General features: G+C 36.7%; 1 protein-coding gene across 4 annotated transcripts in view; it reads right to left on the bottom strand.

Annotated features, from left to right (window-relative positions):
* Positions 1 to 1,159: 1,159 nt before the first annotated feature.
* The window catches only part of ambra1b (autophagy and beclin 1 regulator 1b), a 29,003-nt gene continuing 9,602 nt past the window's right edge, over positions 1,160 to 20,560 (bottom strand). Inside the window, exons 10-21 of one of the 4 annotated variants that reach the window (XR_015525784.1) lie at positions 20,502 to 20,560; positions 18,112 to 18,212; positions 17,898 to 18,008; positions 17,594 to 17,782; positions 17,037 to 17,191; positions 14,845 to 14,984; positions 10,337 to 10,435; positions 10,039 to 10,241; positions 7,908 to 8,030; positions 4,818 to 5,773; positions 3,118 to 4,340; positions 1,160 to 2,926 (exon numbers count right to left, since the gene is read on the bottom strand). The exon at positions 20,502 to 20,560 is cut by the window's right edge and continues 22 nt beyond it. Coding sequence is in view for 1 of the 4 variants with exons in the window: in NM_001302220.1 (NP_001289149.1) it covers positions 5,241 to 5,773; positions 7,908 to 8,030; positions 10,039 to 10,241; positions 10,337 to 10,435; positions 14,845 to 14,984; positions 17,037 to 17,191; positions 17,594 to 17,782; positions 17,898 to 18,008; positions 18,112 to 18,212; positions 20,502 to 20,560 (1,713 nt within the window). In the remaining 3 variants the exon portion in view is untranslated. 4 annotated transcript variants of the gene reach the window in all.

Here is a 20,560-nt window from a genome sequence, read left to right on the forward strand (position 1 = left end):
ACCACTTCTGGCAACCTAGCTTTCCCATGTGGTCTCCCATCCAGGTACTGACCATGTGAGAGTTGCAGAGAGCTAGCTTCCAGCTGGAATACTACTACAAATAATAATATTAATAACATCAACAAAAAAAGTACATTGAATAATTATAAAAAATAAATATAAAATATAAATAATTATAAATAAAAGATCTAATCTAAAATTCTATTAAATTAAAAATGTCTATATTCTAAAGCATTACATCAAAATACATCAATAAATATACAATTTGCTAAAATTTTTTAATTGATTCCTCCATTATCATGTCTAGATACTGATTTTAAATTAGTAAAAAAATGGTTGATGTGAAACTCATGATAAAATTTTTTTTAAATTAAAACATGTTAAAATACATTAAGTAATATGAAACTAAAAGTACTATAATAATAATACATTAAACAATTAAAAATATATATATTTTTTAATTTAAACGAATTACAGTTATCCTAAAGAATTACATCAAAAATACATCAATAAATCTAAAATTTATAAACCTTTTTTTTTAAATTGATCATCCATAAATATAAGTTTAAAATACTTATTTTTAAAGTGGTAAAATTGTTGTGAAACTCATGATACAAAATAAATAAAATTAAAAACATGTTGAAATAATAAAAATCGATCCGCTGGTGAATGGATCCATTTAAAAAACATAATTGGTTGGTTTTTAGAGAAGTCGGTTGATCAGTCAGTCGACAGCGGCCTCTGGTGGATTTGCGTGAGAATAGCAGGCGCAAAACAAATTTAAGATCTGGAAAAAGTGTACACAGCGGCCTCTGTTGGATTTACGGAAACATCTGCCCGAACAAAAAAAAAAAAACATACCACCTGGGATGTATTTGGCGCTCTCTAGAAATGTATATAGGGGTACGTAATCAGAATGAGCCTGGGTTGGTAATATGAAACAAAGTACAATACAACAACAACACATTAAACAATTAACAGTTAAAATAATAAATACAAAAAACCTGAATGTGTCTAATTTTAAGTACAATATCTTATTATTATTATTGTTTTTATTGTAATTATATTAGTTTTTTGTGCTAAATAGCATTACAAATGCTACATTTTCAATTGATATTGAAAAAAAATAGTAATAAATAAAACCGCAATAACAAGTACATTAATTTCCATATTCCCATTTTATTAAAACTCTCATAATCATCATTACCACAGGATCTTTGGTGTCCCACGAAATTCTTTCACAACACCTAATCCTTATTTTCCACTAAATAAAGAACCAACTACACATTGACGCTAAGCCAAAAAACAACACGTTCCCCTCATGTCTGGACAGGAGGAGGTTTAATTCTGGTCTTTTCCACCATCATCATCATGACTTCAGCTAAGGTACCGATCCAGCAGTGAGAGCATTTACACAACCACACAGCCAACAAGAACACGGGTACAGCTTTTAAAAATCGCACACTTTTGGTCGCCGACAGCAATTCTCAGGCGAATTGTCAGGAGGCCTAAAAGTCTAAAACAAACCCTGGATGAAGCAACTTCAGAGGATGTGCATACAGTCAGAAATGAGTGAAAGACATGTCCTTAAACGATGATGATGATGATGATGATACAAAGAGTTAAAAGCAAGAAGGTCCTTCTCTCTTACCACAGAAGCTTTAAAAAAAAAAATAATAATAATCAGGATTGCATTTGTCACTCGCACAAAGGGTCAAATAAATAATCCAAATGACATCCAGACCGTAGTTTTTACCGATATTTCTATCAATATCTAAAACACTCAACATTCAAAAGGCGCAATTCTGGTTTTGTCGAGCATCAGAACGGCTTTTTGTGGTTCAGTAAAAGGAGAAATCTCCTCAAGGCACTGAACACATGGTTTCCGAGAGGTTCCTCAGCTGCCATTGCTTGCTACGAGACCACAATTCAACACAATCTTACATCCACAAACGTTCCAAACACAAACCCTTCCTACTGGGGACAGCTTTTTTTGTTTTGTTTTTTTAGAAAAAAGCTACTAATTCAAGCCGAGCAGCTAAAATACCGAAATCTTTACACAAATAAAAAGCAGAGGGAGATTATAAATGCTCGTCAACGAAAGGTGTATGCAAATGCATCGACAACTCTTCAACCAATCGTAGGCTAGAATCTAAACAAGCACAACAGAGCTCAGAAGGCAAGTATGTCATTAAAAAAACCAAACCCCGCCACTCAAATATGGATTTTTTTTCTTGATTTATCATCTCTACATTTACAATGCTACATTTATTTATAATAAAACTCTGCACGTTCACGCACACACACATACACACACACACTCACACACACACAGTGCCCCCGTTCTCAGTCACTCTCATCGTTGTGCGCATATATAAGCGTCCCTTTCCCAAATGGGTATTCAAGTGTGATTATCATAATCCAGATCTATTATAGAAACGTGTCTGGTTTGTTTTCTGTAACATTGTTCTCCAAACGAAAAAGGGCGCTTAAGTGCAATCGCTTGCTATCCTGTCTTGAATGCAAATAAAAGGCGATTAGTGGAACTCAACAAAAGTCATTGGCCAATCAGGGGAGGGGATTTGAGCTGATTTGATAAACAGCAGCATAAATTGTTGCAGTATAAGCTCCGCCGCTGACGCTGTAATGCTATTTCTGGGAAATCAAATCAGCGGGATTCATAAAAATGCGTTGTGAAGTCATATTGCAACAAAGCTTTAAATTCACAAACACACACACACAGACACACACACACACTAGGGTTATCATGATACTGAAATTCGGTACCAATCAATAATGCAATATTAAAAACGTCTATATCCCGCTAGCATTTGAGCGCGTTCTTAAACAGCGCTGATTTGCCATTGAGTTCACATGCTCAACAGAAATGACTGTGATTGGCCGTGAAGGTCATTAGTTCACCGAACTCACCGCTGTTTACTGAGTATAACCACAGATACAGGCACACTGGACTATTTTAAAGCCAAAATTTATCAGCGTATGTCAGCTTATAGACAAACCAGCTGATCGACTTGACTTTGAAACGCTCCGTTGTCCCTGTATCTGTTGTTACACTCCATAAACAGCAGGTGAGTTCGGTGAACTGATGACGTTCACAGCCAATCACAGTCATTTCTGTTGAGCATGTGAACACAATAGCCAATCAGCGCTGTTTAAGAACGTGCTCAAATGCTAGCAAGAAATTGACGTTTTTAACATTTCAGTATCGATTGGTACCAAATTCCAGTATCGTGACAACTCTAAAACACACACTCACAAGTTAAAGGAATAGTTCACCCCAAAAAAACCTCTCAGGGCAAGATATAGGCAACTTTTCTCATCAGTTAAATATTAATGATAATTTTTAGGTAAAACAGCGCTACTTGTTGATCAATAAAATGCAAGTTAACAGCTAAACAAAATGAAACATGGGTCGATGCATTGGGTTTTGCAAAGATAATAATTGGCCTTTGCATGAAACTGAACATTATAGTAATTATAATGTAATAAATGGTGTAATTCCTTGCACAGATCAATCACTTTGCACCATAAGACCTCAATATATCATCAGAAACCAAAGGGTATTCATTTAGTTTTGCCTGTGTGTGTTTTAATCTATGCTGACATTGAAAGTAATAGTTTACCTGGAATTTATGAATCAGAATCACTTTGCCGAACATCGCTGACATAAAGGATAGCCGGCGAGTGGAACTACTTGCTTTAATGTTCACAAATGTATAAAAGGCCAATAAAATTTGCTTCGCACACCAAAAAAAATCAAATGTGTGTTCAACAGCCTACATGCTAAACTGCATAAGCCCCGCCTTCTGCATTCAGTGTCAGCCTGCCTCATATAAAAGCTCTGGAATTGGACACGCATGCAAATGCGAAAGATCCGAACCACCATGAGGGTTCCTGCTTATTTTAACCAATGGACAGTCACAGACGACATGCTTTCAAAAGAGTTTTTTTTTTTTTCAAAAGACATAAATTAAAACCGTCGTAAAATTGGAAGTGGGACACACTCGCACGATTTTCCAGTCTGAGAACTTTAAAAGCAGACTTTGTTCTAGACGCCGATCAACCGGATGACTCGAGCACTGGAAGTCACATTATCCATCACAAAATAAAAACAATCACATCAAGCATTATCTGAACACAAAAACCGTTTGAGGATGATGTGGAGAGTTAGTGTTAAGCTGTGAAGAGTCTAGGGTTGGACGAAACTGGAATTCGCTACCAATCGACACTGCAATTTTAAAAACGTCCATTTCACAATAACATTTGCGTTCTTAAACGGCGCTGATTTGCCATTGTGTTCATGTGCACAACAGAAATGACTGTGATTGGCCGTGAAGGTCATCAGTTCACACCGCTGTTTACTGAGCTGAACCACAGATACAGGGACACTGGAGCGTTCTGAAGCCACGATTCATCAGTGGACCGCTAAAATGCCAACGTACAGACAAACCAGCTGATTGACGTGACTTTGAAACACTCTGCCCTGTATCTTTGGTTACACTAAGTAAACAGTGATGAGTTCGGTGAACTGATGAGCTTCACGGCCAATCACAATCATTTCTGTTGAGAACGTGAACACAATGGCCAATCAGCAACGTTTAAGAAGATGCTCAGTAGCGCTTAAACGTTTGCAGGAAATTGACGTTTACTACGGTATCGATAGGTGCCGAATTCCAGTATCGTGACAACCCTAGAAGAGTCCGTACTGCTTTACAGTTCCTCAAACCGAAACGGTCCTGAAGACAGTGGATCCCATTGGATCCGATAGGAACACGCCCCCCAGCCTCAACTGGCACTTCGATTGGCTGATGATTTTTCCTGGAGCTCGAAAGGGTGTTTAACTACAACCGTGTAATTCCGTACCGCAGCACGGGAAGGATTCAAGTATGATGCCCTTTCTCGCATGGAATGATGAAATGTCTCAACCTTGAAAGAAGAAAAATTATAACTTAAGTGCAACGCGCAAGTGCAATAATGATGCTTCCTCAAAGCGAGTGTTCAGTTTTGACAGAAAGGGTGAGGCTGACGTGTCCCCATTCAAGGAGACGACGCCATGAAACTTGGCACTCATTCATTCCCAAATAAGGCCAGAGTGGGAGGAGTCTGGGCAGGAATTTCAGCAGCTCCGCCCCAAAACGCTATATTCTGTCAATGTAACCGCTCCAGCACCATGCAGACCAGTCTTGAGATTTTCGCCTCTGAGAAAACCAAACTTGAGACTATCTGCCATACAGGTCGTCAGGGTAATCTCGACTCCGGCTTTCGCTGTAGCTGTTGCTATGGTCATTGTTATTGTTGTTGCTATGGTTAGACATGTTCAACCCACCACGAGATGGGCGGTGTTGCACATCATCGGGTTGACGATCACCAAACAAGTCCGACTCCACCATAGGAGACACTCCTGCGAACTCGGAGCGGTTTGTAAACGGTGTTGGAAGTGGGGCACCACTGGACCCTGATGGCCCAGGAGCTTCTAGAGAGTCTACCAAGGGCTCAGTGTGAAAGAGTGTCGAGACACCGAGGCCTGCAGGCGTTTCAGGGGTCGGGTTTCCCCCCTGAGCTGTTCTGACTGAAGTTTGTGAGCCACGGTGAATTCGATGGCTGACCACTATGTTGTTTCCAAAGCCGCCCATAGAGGCCATCGTAGTGCTGCGTTCCCGCTGGACGACTGCAGTCATTCCTCCTTCTGCCATTAGGCGGCGGATTCGAGAAAGTGCATCTTCTCCTGTGCCGGGCTCAGCTGCTGATTCCACTGAACAAACCAGACAGAAGACAAACATTATTGATTAATTTGTAAAATTGTTTTGTTAAACCAATCAATCAATCAATCAATCAATCAATCAATCAATCAATGGTATATTTTGCATCCTAACATACATTACATAGTGATTTTACTGTCTTTATAACAAACATGCCGTTTCAAAAACACTATAAACTTTAAAAAAAAAAAAATAATAATAATAAATAAGATAAAATATCAGAGAGTTGTAACAAAAAATTTGTGAATAAGTGTATTAGGGTTGCATGCTTTACCGGTACTATGGTCGTATTTTGATACTATGGCTCTAAAATACTGGTGGTGCCACAGTAGTATCGTCAATAACTACTTTTGTTGGAAAAATAATTTTTGTAACTAATTTTATCGGTATAGCTTAAAGTTTAGGTGAAGTGATGTGCAGATACTTTTTTCAATAATTATGAATTAACCTAAAAATAGCCTATAATAACATATAAAATATAATGTTTCAGGCAATCTTTATTTATAGATTTGAGTTATGAATTACAGTATTGCTATTGTTGTAAAATAGGAATCATTTTTTATTATTTTTTGTCTCTTTTTCTTTTAATCAAACAATTATTTGTATTGGTCATGTAGGGGTCATATAATTACTGAACTTCTAATGTTGTGTGTGAGTGCTGTGCATACTAATTAGCATTTTTGCAGAAGTAGATAGATGCGGGTCCAAAATTAAATTCAGCTCTGCAGAAACTTGCTGTCTGAAGAGAGGTGTTAAAACTGAACACAGAAAGATGTATGCTTTGTTGTTGTGCAGAGAATTCGTAGAAAAAGAGGAAGTATGTCGAAGGTGCGGCCAATGGAGGACTGAACAATGACTGACAAATGACGTTACACCAAAACTCCACCTGTTAATATCAGTTGTGTATATATGCTGGAGTCAGGAAATGCATGTTAGTTGCGAACCTCCTGAATGTAATTCTTGTATTGCGTTGGGTTAACGTAACCCAGAGCTCAGTCATGGAATTATTCATTTGTATCTAATAAATTGTTATGATTTTTAACATTGAAAAAAACCCTCTCCAGACCTTTTCTTATTGAACACGCATGGAATTGGCTTGATATTCAAACACTATACTACTTGGTATCACGATACTTCAGCTGGTATAGTATCGTAGCGTGAATTAATGGTATCGCGACAACCCTGAAGCTGCTGTCACGCTAGAATTTGTGTGTGCGAAATTCTGTCATACAGCGCAGAGAAAATTAAAGGCGGAATTAAACAAGATTATTAGACATTAAAAAAAGTGAGCGATTGCTCCGTGTTTTAGATTTCTGTCCAGAGATGTCATGTTTTGATCCTCGATTGGTCTCACGCAGTCAAGTGACGCGATTTCGCAGGTCAGAGTTCACCAGGTTTCCGGTCTGACGCATTCGCATGGGTATGAATGGAAGTCTATGGGGAGAAAAGTCAAGTGTGATCGCAGCTTATTGTGTATACATGATATTAGAGACATGACGCCTGTCAATTAAAAAAAAAAAAAAAAAAAGAATTCAAAGTGGGCTAATAATTCTGACTTTAACTATAAATAAATAAATAAAAGTAAAATACATTTTACTTAACATTATCATTTATTTGTATTTTATTTTAATACTATTAATATATTTTTATAGAACCTAAATAAATATGTGCAACAGGTTTTGTTTGTTTGTTGTCTAAAAAAAGAAGCTATTTGTACTGCATGTTTCATATCTAACATGTTAAACAAAAAAATCTTTGATTCAAAAGTGAATTTACAGAAAACCATTATTGTGAGCATAATATAAAAATAACTACACTATGAAATAAGCATTTTCCGTAATGACCTAAAAAAAAAAAAAAGAGCATCATCTTGGCAGGTTATCTATTAACTGCTTGTGTGTGCGCACACTGGGGCCAATTAAACGGAGAAAATGAAAGTGCAGATTAAATTAGAGCAGCTAACGGCAGGTAATAAAGCTCTAGAAACAGTAATAACAGCATAAAGCCCTCAGTAAGACACAACACAGATCTCAGAGAGGTCAGTTCAATCAATTTCACTCCATTACCTGTGTCAGGCAAGGGAGGAAGAGACAGGATTAGGGGGGAAAAAAAAAGCAAAGCAGTTACCGTGATATGTGGCGGGCAAGTTGGTCCGGTTCAGTGATCCCTCTGAAACTGATGCCTGAACCAGTGTGTGTGTCATCTCTGGGTGTGTGTGTCTCTCAGTGCTGGTGCTGGCCGTCTGAACCGCTGCAAGAGTAACACATTTCGCAGCTCTGAGTGGACGTAATCAATATTGCTTAACACGGTTAGAGAGAAATGAACTGGAGCGTTATAGATATGAGTTAGAATCACTTTAGGCTTTGAGCAAGACTCTTCACTGCAGGTTAGTTCACGGGTCTGTCAGTATGGCTGGGTTATATATAGTGCACAGCCTAACTGAGTACAGCAATTAGAGATCTCTCAAGTGTATTAATACTTTCCATGAGATGCTATATGAAGGATATTTGTGTATATACACATTAGATTAGTCAGTAGCAAAGCCAAAAGTTAAACTAATCTAACAAAATAACTTTAACCAAACAATGAGGAATACCCCTTATTTTTTTGAGGTAATAAGCAGTGTTGGAGGTAATGCCTTACAAGTAACGCGTAATAATATTACATTTCAAAATAACGAATAAAGCATTGCACTTCTTTTCAAAATGAAGTAATAACACTCGAGTTACTTTAAAAAGCATTACATTTTTTAAAGTTTAGTTAATTCGCTTTTAAAATTGCTGAAATGAACAGTCATGTTGATAGAATGAATGAGAGAATGCAGGAACTGACAGAAACCAAGATAGCAGAGCCTTACATTGCTGCAATTGAAATATTCGCATTATTTTGAACAAGGAAGAAGAGTAAAAGAGAATTATCTGAATGGACAGTGATTTTACTTTTAAATAACACAAAGTACAAAAGTAGCAGACACATTGACTTAAACGTTCATTAATCTGTATGTACGGCATGCAGAGCTCCGGGGTCAGAAAAATCTTAGAAGATAACATTATCCTGCATTCATTTTTCATGCGTTTTTAAAAGGTAAATGAAAGTTATACAGTGTGTTGTTAATTGCAGCTTCTCTGTTTAAAAAAAACAAACAAAAAAAAAACAGCAAGTTCAGAAAAAGAACAAGCCTCAGCCAGGTAAGAGAAAGTATTGCAAAAGTAACTTAAAAGTAAAGTAACGCATTACTAGTAACTAAGTAAAGCAACTAGTCACTTTTTTGGGGAGTAAATCAATACTGTAATGCATTGCTTTCTAAAGTAACTCTCCCCAACACTGGTAATAAGTTTTAGCGATCAATTTTAGCAATCTATTCAGAGATCTTCGGGAACCTTTTTTTAAATTTATTTTTTAAAATTGAGCAAAATGCTAATGGTCTAATCCGATTCAATGATTTATGCTAAGCTAAGCTAAAGAATTTAAAAAAATGTGGAGAATTTCTTTAAGATCAAGGTGCAAACATTTATATACCCCTGAATATGTTAAGGGAAACATTAAATAGAATTTTAATAAATAGGAAAATATCAAGAGAATCATTCATTCATTCATTTTCTTGTCGGCTTAGTCACTTTATTAATCCGGGGTCACCACAGCGGAATGAACCGCCAACTTATCCAGCAAGTTTTTACGCAGCGGATGCCCTTCCAGCGCCAATCTATCTCTGGGAATCATCCACACACACAGTCATACACTACGGACAATTTAGCGTACCCAATTCACCTGTACCACATGTCTTTGGCCTGTGGGGGAAACCGGAGCACCCGGAGAAAACCCACGCAAAGGCAGGGAGAACATGCAAACTCCACACAGAAACGTCAACTGAGCCGAGGTTCGAACCAGCGACCTACTTGCTGTGAGGCGACAGCACTACCTACTGTGCCACTGCCTCGCCCAAGAGAATCATTAAAAATATATATATAATTTTTTTTTTTAAATATTGCACTTTATAATTTTCATTTTAAATTATTCATTTAAATTTAAATGCATTATTCATCTATTCCCGAAAAAAAGTGTGAGGTGACCACACTTTTATATTAATAAAATTAAATCATTAACTTGATGCAGCAAGATACATTGTCTATACTTCACAAATGGATAAAAATATTCATTTTTAAAGATGGTATTTAATGCTGAATAGAATAATGAACTTATTTTTTGGCAATATTAGACCAAGCTAAATGTGTCCTGAAGATTTCAGCAGGTGTCTTACTGTGTCTGGATGTGGTGTGTGTGTTCTGGAAGGTGCTGGCTGAAGGAAGTTCTCTTTCCGTTTGTGTTTCTGCATTCTGCAGTCGCACCACCGGAGTCTGCGTCCCCTGTGAGGTCACTGAAGGGGCGGCTTGACGCGGCTGCAGGCCAATAGCATTCATTAGGCCCATATCTCGGTCGAACCGCCAGCCGGACCTGCTCGTCCTGTCAAAAATAAACAGCATTTTTGAATCCATGAGTAACACTAGTCTATGATATAACAAACTATGAAATGATTTCGTATTCAGCTCATTTCTGACCCTGGTCGCTCCACTCCACGGGTTCGGCTGCTGCTGTTGATGGTAAACAACGAATCTGCATTCAGATCTGACGGATTGTCTCCATCGCTGCGGAAATCACTGTCAACAAAAACAGACAGACTTCATTATCTTATTTACACATCTAAGTAAATGGAAATATATGACATTATCTCACTTATTACAGAGCTAATTTTGCAAATGCACATTCACTGGTCACTAGGTACACCTACTCAACTGCACATCAAAGCGCAATATCAAAACAGCTGATCACACGGCAGCTACTCAATGAATTTGGGCATGTCAGGAAGATCTGCTGATTTCTTTTTGTAAAAGACTTATTTTTCTAGTCATCTAGAGTTTAACAATTGAGCTTTAAATCCAATGAGCCGATCTCCAGGTTTGGTGAGAGCACTTTTAACTTAGCTTAGCATAGATCATTGAATTGGATTGGACCATTAGCATCTCCCTCATAAAATAAAAAGAGGTTTGATAATTTCCCTATTTAAAGCATGAATTTTCTGTAGTTACACTGAGTACTACAACCCACAGAAAATTAAGATTGCTTTTTTCTAGGCTGATACGGCTTAGAACTATAACAAGGGTGCCCAAACTTGAACCTGGAGGGCTGGTGTCCTGCAGAGTTCAGTTCCAACCACAATTAGACACAACTGAACATGTTAAGCAGTGTCTTCAAGGTCACTAGAAAGCTATAGGAAGATGTGTTTGATTTGGGTTGGAGCTAAACTCTGCAGTACAGTGGCCCTCGAAGACTGAGTTTGGGGACCTCTGAACCTAACACTCTTTCTGGCGTAATAATCATGGAACTTTGCTGCTGTATATTTTAAAGCCTAAAACAAGCCTCCAGCTAGGCAACTAGTAATTTTTAAGGTAAGAAGCAACTAGTAACTTTTTAACTTCTGTTGCTCTTAAAAACTATCAAAACTCTTTTTTTGACCGAGATGCTAATGGTCTAATCCAATTCAATGATCTATGCTAAGCTAAGCTAAAAGTATTTTTGCCAGACCTGGAGATTGACTGATTGGATTTAAAAATGGTAAAACTCAATTGTTAAACTCTAAAGGACTAGGAAAATAAGTCTAACAATTGAGTTTTACCATTTTTAAATCTAATAAGCCAATCTCCAGGTTTGGTGAGAGCACTTTTAACTTAGCTTAGCATAGATCATTGAATTGGATCGGACCATTAGCATCTCCCTCATAAAATAAAAAAGGTTTGATAATTTCCCTATTTAAAGCTTGAATTTTCTGTAGTTACATTGTGTACTACGACCAACAGTAAATTAAGGTTGCTTTTTTCTAGGCTGATACGGCTTAGAACTATACCAGGGGTGCCCAAACTTGAACCTCGAGGGCTGGTGTCCTGCAGAGTTCAGTTCCAACCACAATTAGACACAACTGAACATGTTAAGCAGTGTCTTTAAGATCACTAGAAAGCTATAGGAAGATGTGTTTGATTAGGGTTGGAGCTTAACGCTGCAGGATAGTGGCCCTCAAAGACCTCTGAACTTTACACTCATTCTGGCGTAATAATCAAGGAAGTTTGCTGCTGTACCATAACTGCAGCAGGTGCAATAATATTTTAAAGTCTAAAACTAGTCCCCAGCTAGACAAGTAGCAACTTTTTAATTTCTGTTGCTCTTAAAAATGATCAAAACTCTTTTTTTTTTAAGCAAGATGCTAATGGTCTAATCCAATTCAATGATCTATGCTAAGCTAAGCTAAAAGTATTTTTGCCAGACCTGGAGTTTGGCTAAATGTATTTCAAAATAATAAAAACTTAATAGTTTACCTCTAGAGGAGTCATAAAATGGGTCTATTTCCAAAAAATGGAGACTTCCTTTAATACAAATGATATATACACATACTTGACCAAATAACACAAGTGAGCTGTGACTGAAGTAGCAATGAAACTATTGTGACATCCTCCATCTGTCTGTGTGGGCTGTGATCGGATTATAAACCCATCAGTTTATGGGAGAATTCCTTGAAAGCGATGAGCGGCAAAAGTCATTGGGCGCAGAGCTAATGTGGCCTGTAACCTTGTTAAAAAACAATAATTGCTTCTTTCCAGTTGAACAGCCGAGTTTCCTGCCACTAATGAAGAAAGTAATCTAATGAAAGGCAGGTTCAGGTAACACGGCGGTTTGTCAAAAGTCTGAAAACTGACACTGGTCTGGAATTAGTAGCTCTCACCTGACTTTTCAATGGTTAAAGATGAACCGATGAGAGGCTAATTATGAATAAACTCAGAGTATCTGGCATGTCTAAATCCCAGAGTCAATGTTGACATTGGTTATGGTACAGGTTTATGGAAATTACTGATAGTAAAAATGCATCTTTTATTGCGCTGTTGAACTGTGTTTGATTTTATCTGCGATTTCCATGGCTACTGTGCTTCAAAAAGGGACTTGTTTTGCTTTTCTTGCTAGGTAGTGTACTGGTTAAGGATCTAGGGTAAATGTCAAAAAGTTACACATAAAATCTTAAACAGTAGCAATTAAACATACTAGATGCATACAGAGGAACAGGATACTTTTAATCAGTCGCCAAAAGTAGTATTTTTATAGTATTTAATTTAGATTTCTGCTTAGATAGCCTTCTTTTGGACATATGGTACCACTGAGTCCTTTCCTTCTTATAGAAAGCAATTCTATAATATGTTTTGCAGAGAAAATTTTAAATGATGTGCATAAATATTCAGCATAAATTATTAAACCATAAATAATCGCCATGTACTATCGTTTAAACGCTAGTGTCAGAAAACAAAATAACACAGCGCAACTTTTCAATCACTGTTTTCAACATTGATGACAATAAGAAATGCTTCTTAACCACTAAATATGTTATCAAATATATCATAATCCTATGATAAAATACACAGGAATTGGAGGATTTAATTACATTTTTAAACAATTTGAAATAAAAAATGTTAAATACGTTTTTCATTGTATTCTTTCATTAAATATTAAAAAATGTTTACCAACCTCGAAATTTTTAAACAAGCTAAAAAAAACTGAAATTACAACATCAATTTTATACACATAAAGAAAGTAGTTGTGAAGTGTAGTTTAATATTTCAAATAATTAGTCAAAAAAAAATTTTTTCTGCGTATATATATATATATATATATATATATATATATATATATATATATATGTAATCCGCTAATATAGAGTGATAGCAGATCAATAAACTTACTACAGATTGACCAACATTGCAGCGATTAAACAACAATGTACTTTTGAAGCTTTTTTAAGCGAGAATGAAGTAGTTTAGATTTCAACTAGGCAGTTTATTTATAAGGATAGTGCCTATTTGCCTATTTTAAATATTCAAAAGTTCAGAGATTCAGCGCATCGGTTGACATTCCGCCACAAGATGGCGACAGAGACCGCATAATAAATCCTTAGAGGAGAAAAACTGCATTTTCTCAGCGCAAGTTTCAAACTACAGCTAAACACATCATCACAGAAAAAATAATCAATCCCTTTTTTCTGTATGTTGTAGAACTCTATTAATACCATAGTATTCTGGTAGTGTTTGCTTTGCTTTGGCTTTTTCAGGGTTAATTATTGTAAAATCCTGATTGCAACAAAGAAATACTGGGAACTCTCTGTAGACTGATGGCCTTTCAAGCCGTTCAGCCGTATAATATTCAAATGTGAGCAAGATCACCTGTTTTCTCATCACTTTAGACATTACGCTAGAGAAGTTTTCAAATACTAGCTCTAAAGTGATGATTGTAAAGTAACAATGTTTTTTGCTGTTCTGGCTTCAGCTGCAGATGTGAATGAATGGTGGAAGAAAGTAGTTCCTTGTACAAAAATACATTTTTGAGTCTCTCCGTGTTTGATTTTCTTTTTATACACATGATTATTCCATCGAACTGTTGTATGAATGCAATATCACACTTATAGCAGTGTGATGTGGCTGTATACCATCACTGGTGGGACTCTAAGGCACTCGGCCTCGAGCCATAATACTTGTATGCGTATAAAAATAAGACAACACTTACTCTACATTAAAAAAAATTGGGAGCATATGCAGGATTTCTTTATATTAAAAGTACAGATCTGATTATTTTACACAGCATTTTTTATATTAGCATTTCATGCTATTAGGAACAACATGCTAACTCAAACATGCTAAAAAAGACTCAGTCCAATGTGTGCCTGCAGTGTATGAAACCAATCACTTATGAGGTTTACTTCAGTTCATTTACACTTCCTTAGAAGGCAGCTGCTTATCTAGACAATAAACAGCAGGGCAACTGCAACTGAGTAGGTTTTGGAGCAGTTAATTTTTTTGTCCCTGTAATAAGTATACAGTAAGTTGCCATGGATAAAAACATTTACTAAGTTAACAAACTATAAATGATTGAGTTTTACGATTAGATAAGGACTTTTAACTTTGCAAAGGGCTAAAATTAAGCATGTGAAGCAGATGGCCGACTCAGAGACTGTTGCTTTAGCTGAGTGTTTACTTACACTGGCCTGCAAATGACCAGGTCGCCTTTATTGGTCCCGTAGGCCAATCCCATGCCTGGCTCTGGAAGCCACCGGGCAGAGTTAATACTGACGTGTCTCCTCTGATCTGGAGCCATTGGATAGACCACATTAAACATCATCTGAAGAAACACAAGAGAACGCAGACCACAATGTATTAGTCACAATACTCTACCATTGTAAAAATAACTTATGATTGTTATACAGTTTAAAGTTCACCTTAAATATCCTAAATACTAGTTTATGACAATCTCAAAACATTATGCAATTCAGAGTGTGCCTCACACAGGTGAGTAGGGTTAATAAACCACCTGTAGAAAACACACTCTTTCATCCCTCTGTCATTTCAACTGACACTAGCACCAGACACTTTCTTACAAATCTTTAAAATAAAAATACTTTGTGCAATTATGAAGTTTGCTTCAGACAGGTGAGTGGTGCTGACAAACCACATGTAAAAACACATCTATCTCTCTCAGGAAAAAAAAAATCCCAAATTTGGCACAAACAGTTTTGTATAATTAGAACTTCTTGTGTGAATCGCCTCTTCATGTTGAATCACTGAATGCCTTCTCAGTTTTAAGTCAATTTTAAAAAAAGTGTCTGCTAAATGTAGGTAGTTTATAGGGTAAATTAAAACTCTGTCAACAGTTTACTATAAGGTACAAGTCTCGCAATTAACAAATCATTATCTAAGGATTTTGGCTCAAACTCCTAATTTGTTGCTTATTAATATCTAGTAAGGCAGTGGCTAGGCTTAAGTATAGGGTAGGATTAGGGATGTAGAACAAGATCATACATTATATGTATCAATAAACGTGCAATATATTAATAAGTAGGTAATAGGGGGAATAATTGGTACTTACAACTGAAGTAACATTAGTAACACTTTGGTAAACTCTACATTCCTGACTATATTGAAAATAGGGTTTCTGAAGGTTTCAACAAGTCAAATTTAAGACTTTTAAAGACCCTTTTAAGACGATTTTGAATCAAATTTAGGAATTATACAAGGCTTAACACTACGGAATTTTTCTAATGTTGTTGCTTTTTTATGTTATTTGATATAAGTTATGTCTTAGCCAAATACTTTAATTTGTCAAAACAACAAAAGTCTAGTTGTAGAGGGTGGGCCATTTATATGGATGGACCTTAATAAAATGGGAATGGTTGGTAATATTAGCGTCCTGTTTGTGGCACATTAGTATATGTGAGGGGGCAAACTTTTCAAGATGAGTGGTGGCCATTTTCAAGTTTTGTTTTATTCTATAGGAAGAGGGTCATTTAACACATCGAACATATTGGGAATTTCACAAGAAAAATAATGGTGTGCTTGGTTTCAACGTCACTTTATTCTTTCATTAGTTATTTACAAGTTTCTGACCACTTATAACTTGTGTTCAATGTGCTGCCCATTGGGTTGGATTGTCAATGCAACCCTCTTCTCCCACTCTTCAAACACTGATAGCAACACTGCAGGAGAAATGCCACTACCCATCTTGAAAAGTTTGCCCCCTCACATATACTAATGTGCCACAAACAGGACGCTAATATCACCAACCATTCCCATTTTATTAGGGTGTATCAATATAAATGGCCCACCCTGTATATAGTTTTTTTTCAATACGTTTCTTTTTTATGACAAGTTTAACATTGTTAAAATCATATATATTATAGACACAATGACATGAATGATCAAAGATATAAATTTGTTGGCTTTTTGGTTGAATGGATTGAGTATAACTCCTATTTAACCTAATGCTTTCCTGTTGCAAAACCTTTCCTAATCCATGCCTATTTACAAATATTATGCCCGCACCCACTTACTCCTGTATATAGTTTTTAAATAACTCGAGGATGATGATAAGGGAAATATTGCTCTGTTATTATCATGAGGAATTGTTTATATGTTTCTTTCCCTGATTAGAGAATTGCTGTAAAAATGGCTGTTGTGATTGTATATTTTTGCAATTTAAAAAAAACTAAATAAATAATATATATATACACAAGTGAGTGGATGGATGTTGGACTGACTGCGTAGCTTTACTTGCACAGAGGGAAATTAAGACCCGTTTTAAGACCTACAACACAATCTTTCAACACAACATTTTGCTTTTGAAATGTAAGGCTTTTTAAGACCCCGCGGACACCCTGAAAAAGAGCATGGTTCTTACTCGAATAGAGGTTTCTCCTCCATGTGGCTGCTGCAGACGAAACACTTGCGCCACCATGTGGTCGGTGGTGGGATGGAGCAGGATCCGCCTGGAGGCCAGTCCTACCATCACATAGCAGCCCATGGGGGAAAGGCTCACCGAGATTGCGTTTGGACCTGAAAACAACATTCAGAGAGATTTTTTACTATTCTGAAAGTATAAACAGTCATGGTGACAGTGGTATTGGCAAAAACAGAGTTATTAGTTCTATTCATCTGCCCATTTTTATTCACATTTTGAAATATTACATACATTTTTTTTATTTCTTATTTGTACAGTAAAAAAAAGTCAACAACACAATCCTGATGTGTGTGTGTGTGTGTGTGTATATGTATATTTATATAACTTCATAACTTCCCACTTATTTAAATGTTTATCAGTGGGACTCTTTTGACAGAAACTGTGATTTATTTGTAAATATTTTTTGCAATATTCCATTTTTGCAAATAAGTTAAATACGCATCTTTGGATGGAAACATGGATATTGATTGTCTGGGGAACATTTCTTTAACACTGACCGAATCTCTTGGTGTAGAGCATTTCTCCCAGGTTATGAGGGGCGAGGGAGTAGACGGCTAATATGCCTTCATCCGCGAAACCCCGCTGGCTGCTGGGAATAAACACAGCCAGAAGCTGCCCGTCTGCTGAAATATCACAGCTGGCGTCGTTGTAGATCTTACAGTGAGGAACCAGCACATTCACAGTGGCTGAAAAGAAACGAGATCAACAAAATTGAACATTTGAAGCTACCCATTCAAGATAATGTCACATGCAAAAATGTATTTATAAGCGCAAATACAACAATACTTGGAAAAAATATACCGTTGCTGATCTCTGGGAGATCAAACTTGGTGAAATCCCACCATTGCAGTCTATAAGTGGTGTTGGCAATGTTGCTGGCCACAGCTGACTGTCCGTCACCTATAGATGCACCTGAAAGAGGTTTATTGTCAGATTTATTTAAATTTACTTTTCCAATTTAGAAAAAAAGTGCTTTATTATATAAAATTAGATGTGAAAAACATCTTTCTTGTACCTGCTAATACTCTGTTGATAGAAGAGTGAGTGGCCAGGCCTGACTGACCCCTTTCATGAAAGAGTCCAGCATAAGGCAAGTACTCTGGTAACAGGAACCTCCTTCAGACGAAAACACAAATTCATCCATTTGTACATTAACAAACAATAACAAAACCATATTTACATTTTAAGTACAGTTCAGTTTGTCCATTATATACACACTAACCGGCCACTTTATTAGGTACAACGCAAATTTCTAATCAGCCAATCACATGGCAAAAACTGGATGCATTTAGGCATGTAGACATGGTCAAGACGATCTAAAGCAGTTCAAACTAAGCATCAGAATGGGTAAGAAAGGTAATTTAAGTGACTTTGAACATGGCATGGTTGTTGGTGCTGGTCTGAGAATTTCAGAAACTGCTGATCTTCTGGAAATTTCATGCACAACCATCTCTAGGGTTTACAGAGAATGGTCCAAACATGACAATGAGTTCACTATACTCAAATGGTCCTCACAGTCACCAGATCTCAATAGAGCTCCTTTGAAATGTGGTGAAATGGGAGATTCACATTATGGATGTGCAGCAACTTCATGATGCTGTCAATAGATCTCTAAGGAATATGTCCAGTACCTTGTTAAATCTATTCCACGAAGGATTAAGGCAGTTCTAAGGGCAAATAAGGGTCCAACCCAGTACTAATAAGCTATATCTAATAAAGTGGCTGGTGAGTTTATGTGCAGCTATAGAAAAATGAAGGGACCACTTTAAAATTCTCTGGTTTCTGAACTAAATTTAGATTTTTCTGTCAGTAAACTACTAATATGTGTTCTAAATATAAAATAAAAAGTTAATTAAAGCCAATTATGTTTTCCATTATAGAACACAAAACAGGTGTAATGTCTTCAGATGATATTAAATCACAATATTACATTCATCACAATTTTAGATCAGAATATTTTGAATTTTAAATTACAATGAAGGAAAACATTTGTTATTCTGACCAATTGTAATTTACTGAAAAAACAACAACAGAAATAAACTATTAAAATTGTACTAGACCACTACCTATAAATCCAATAGAGACGTGTATACACCGTGTCTCAAAAACAAAACAAAACAAGAAATAATATATCATAAAAAAATAAGTCTGCTTATCGTACTACAGGAATAAGAATGACTAAATTTCATACATGAATAAAGCAGTCTGTGTATTAGAATGATCCTTTTATTTACTTTCTTTGGCGATGATGTATTGGAGTAATGATTTTTAATTTTAAAATTATTATAATAATTTTTAGCTGTGAAAAAGCTGATTTATACTTCTGCGCCAAACGCCGGCGTATGCTACGGTGCTGATGCATAGCCCTTCGCCGTGGCTGTCGGTGTTGCTGACATGCACCTCTCAAAAAATGTAACTACACATCGCAATGACGCGTAGCGCAAGCTCTGTGATTGGTCAGCTTGGTAGCGCTGACGAGTCTGGGCGGGACCAAGAGCCGCGTGAATGGTGCGAGCCTGATGGAGAGATTGTTTACAAGTGTAGAATCCCGTGAAGGAGCTACGGATGGAAAGTTTTGTTTTGTGTTTACCACATAGTTAAAGTTGTTGCACGTCCACCGGTTCCTGCCTCAAAATGAGCGAGTTTGAGCCACTTGTACATCCTGGAAGTGTTCAGGAAAACAAAACAGCAGCGAAGAAACTCGACACAGAGGAACATTAACACCTCATTGCCAACTAGCGTTTCGGAATTGTTAATGCAGACCAAAAGAGACAGCGCGCAGAAGTATAAATGCACAGCTGTGCGCGTTGCATGCGCCGAGGGTTACCCCAGTCACTTGACGCAGAAGTATAAACCAGGCTTAAGGCTTAAATTAAAATGGTGTTTTCGAAAGAAGATAAGAGTTTTATCAAAAGGTTTACAAGAACTGAAAGGCTTCATGTTTTCTTTATGAATTTCCAACTAAAAACTGGACAAAAGGTGGAGTGGCACACTTGTTGGCGAAAATTGATCGCACTGGATCAGCATGTCATGTGGTGGGGAGTGGTCATCCACGCACTGCCCGTACTGTTGAAAATATTACCTCTGTCGAAGACATGGTACTGAGCCAACAATATGTATACGGGAATAACGTAATTATTCAAATAATTTAATCTATTTGCCAACTAATTACAAAATATAATTCAAGTTGAAAGTATTTTGATGAAATTCTGACAGAATTAATTTTGCTTGGATTTTTTTGAGACATTGTGGAATAAATATTCAATACAATATAAATATTCAATATAAATACACAATTTTTACGTGGTCTCTTAATTTTATTTAATGCTTTATAAACAGAAAAAACCCGAACTCTTAAACAGTAGCACCGAACAATAAATATTACTTGTCACATCTGACACTGACCGTGGGACGAAGCGTCCAAGAGAAGGGGCTGACATTCGGGCGTTGCGGGGCATTCGGTG

Source organism: Danio rerio, chromosome 25 (assembly GCF_052040795.2).
Source record: "Danio rerio strain M-AB ecotype USA chromosome 25, GRCz13ab, whole genome shotgun sequence".
Lineage (NCBI taxonomy): Eukaryota > Metazoa > Chordata > Actinopteri > Cypriniformes > Danionidae > Danio > Danio rerio.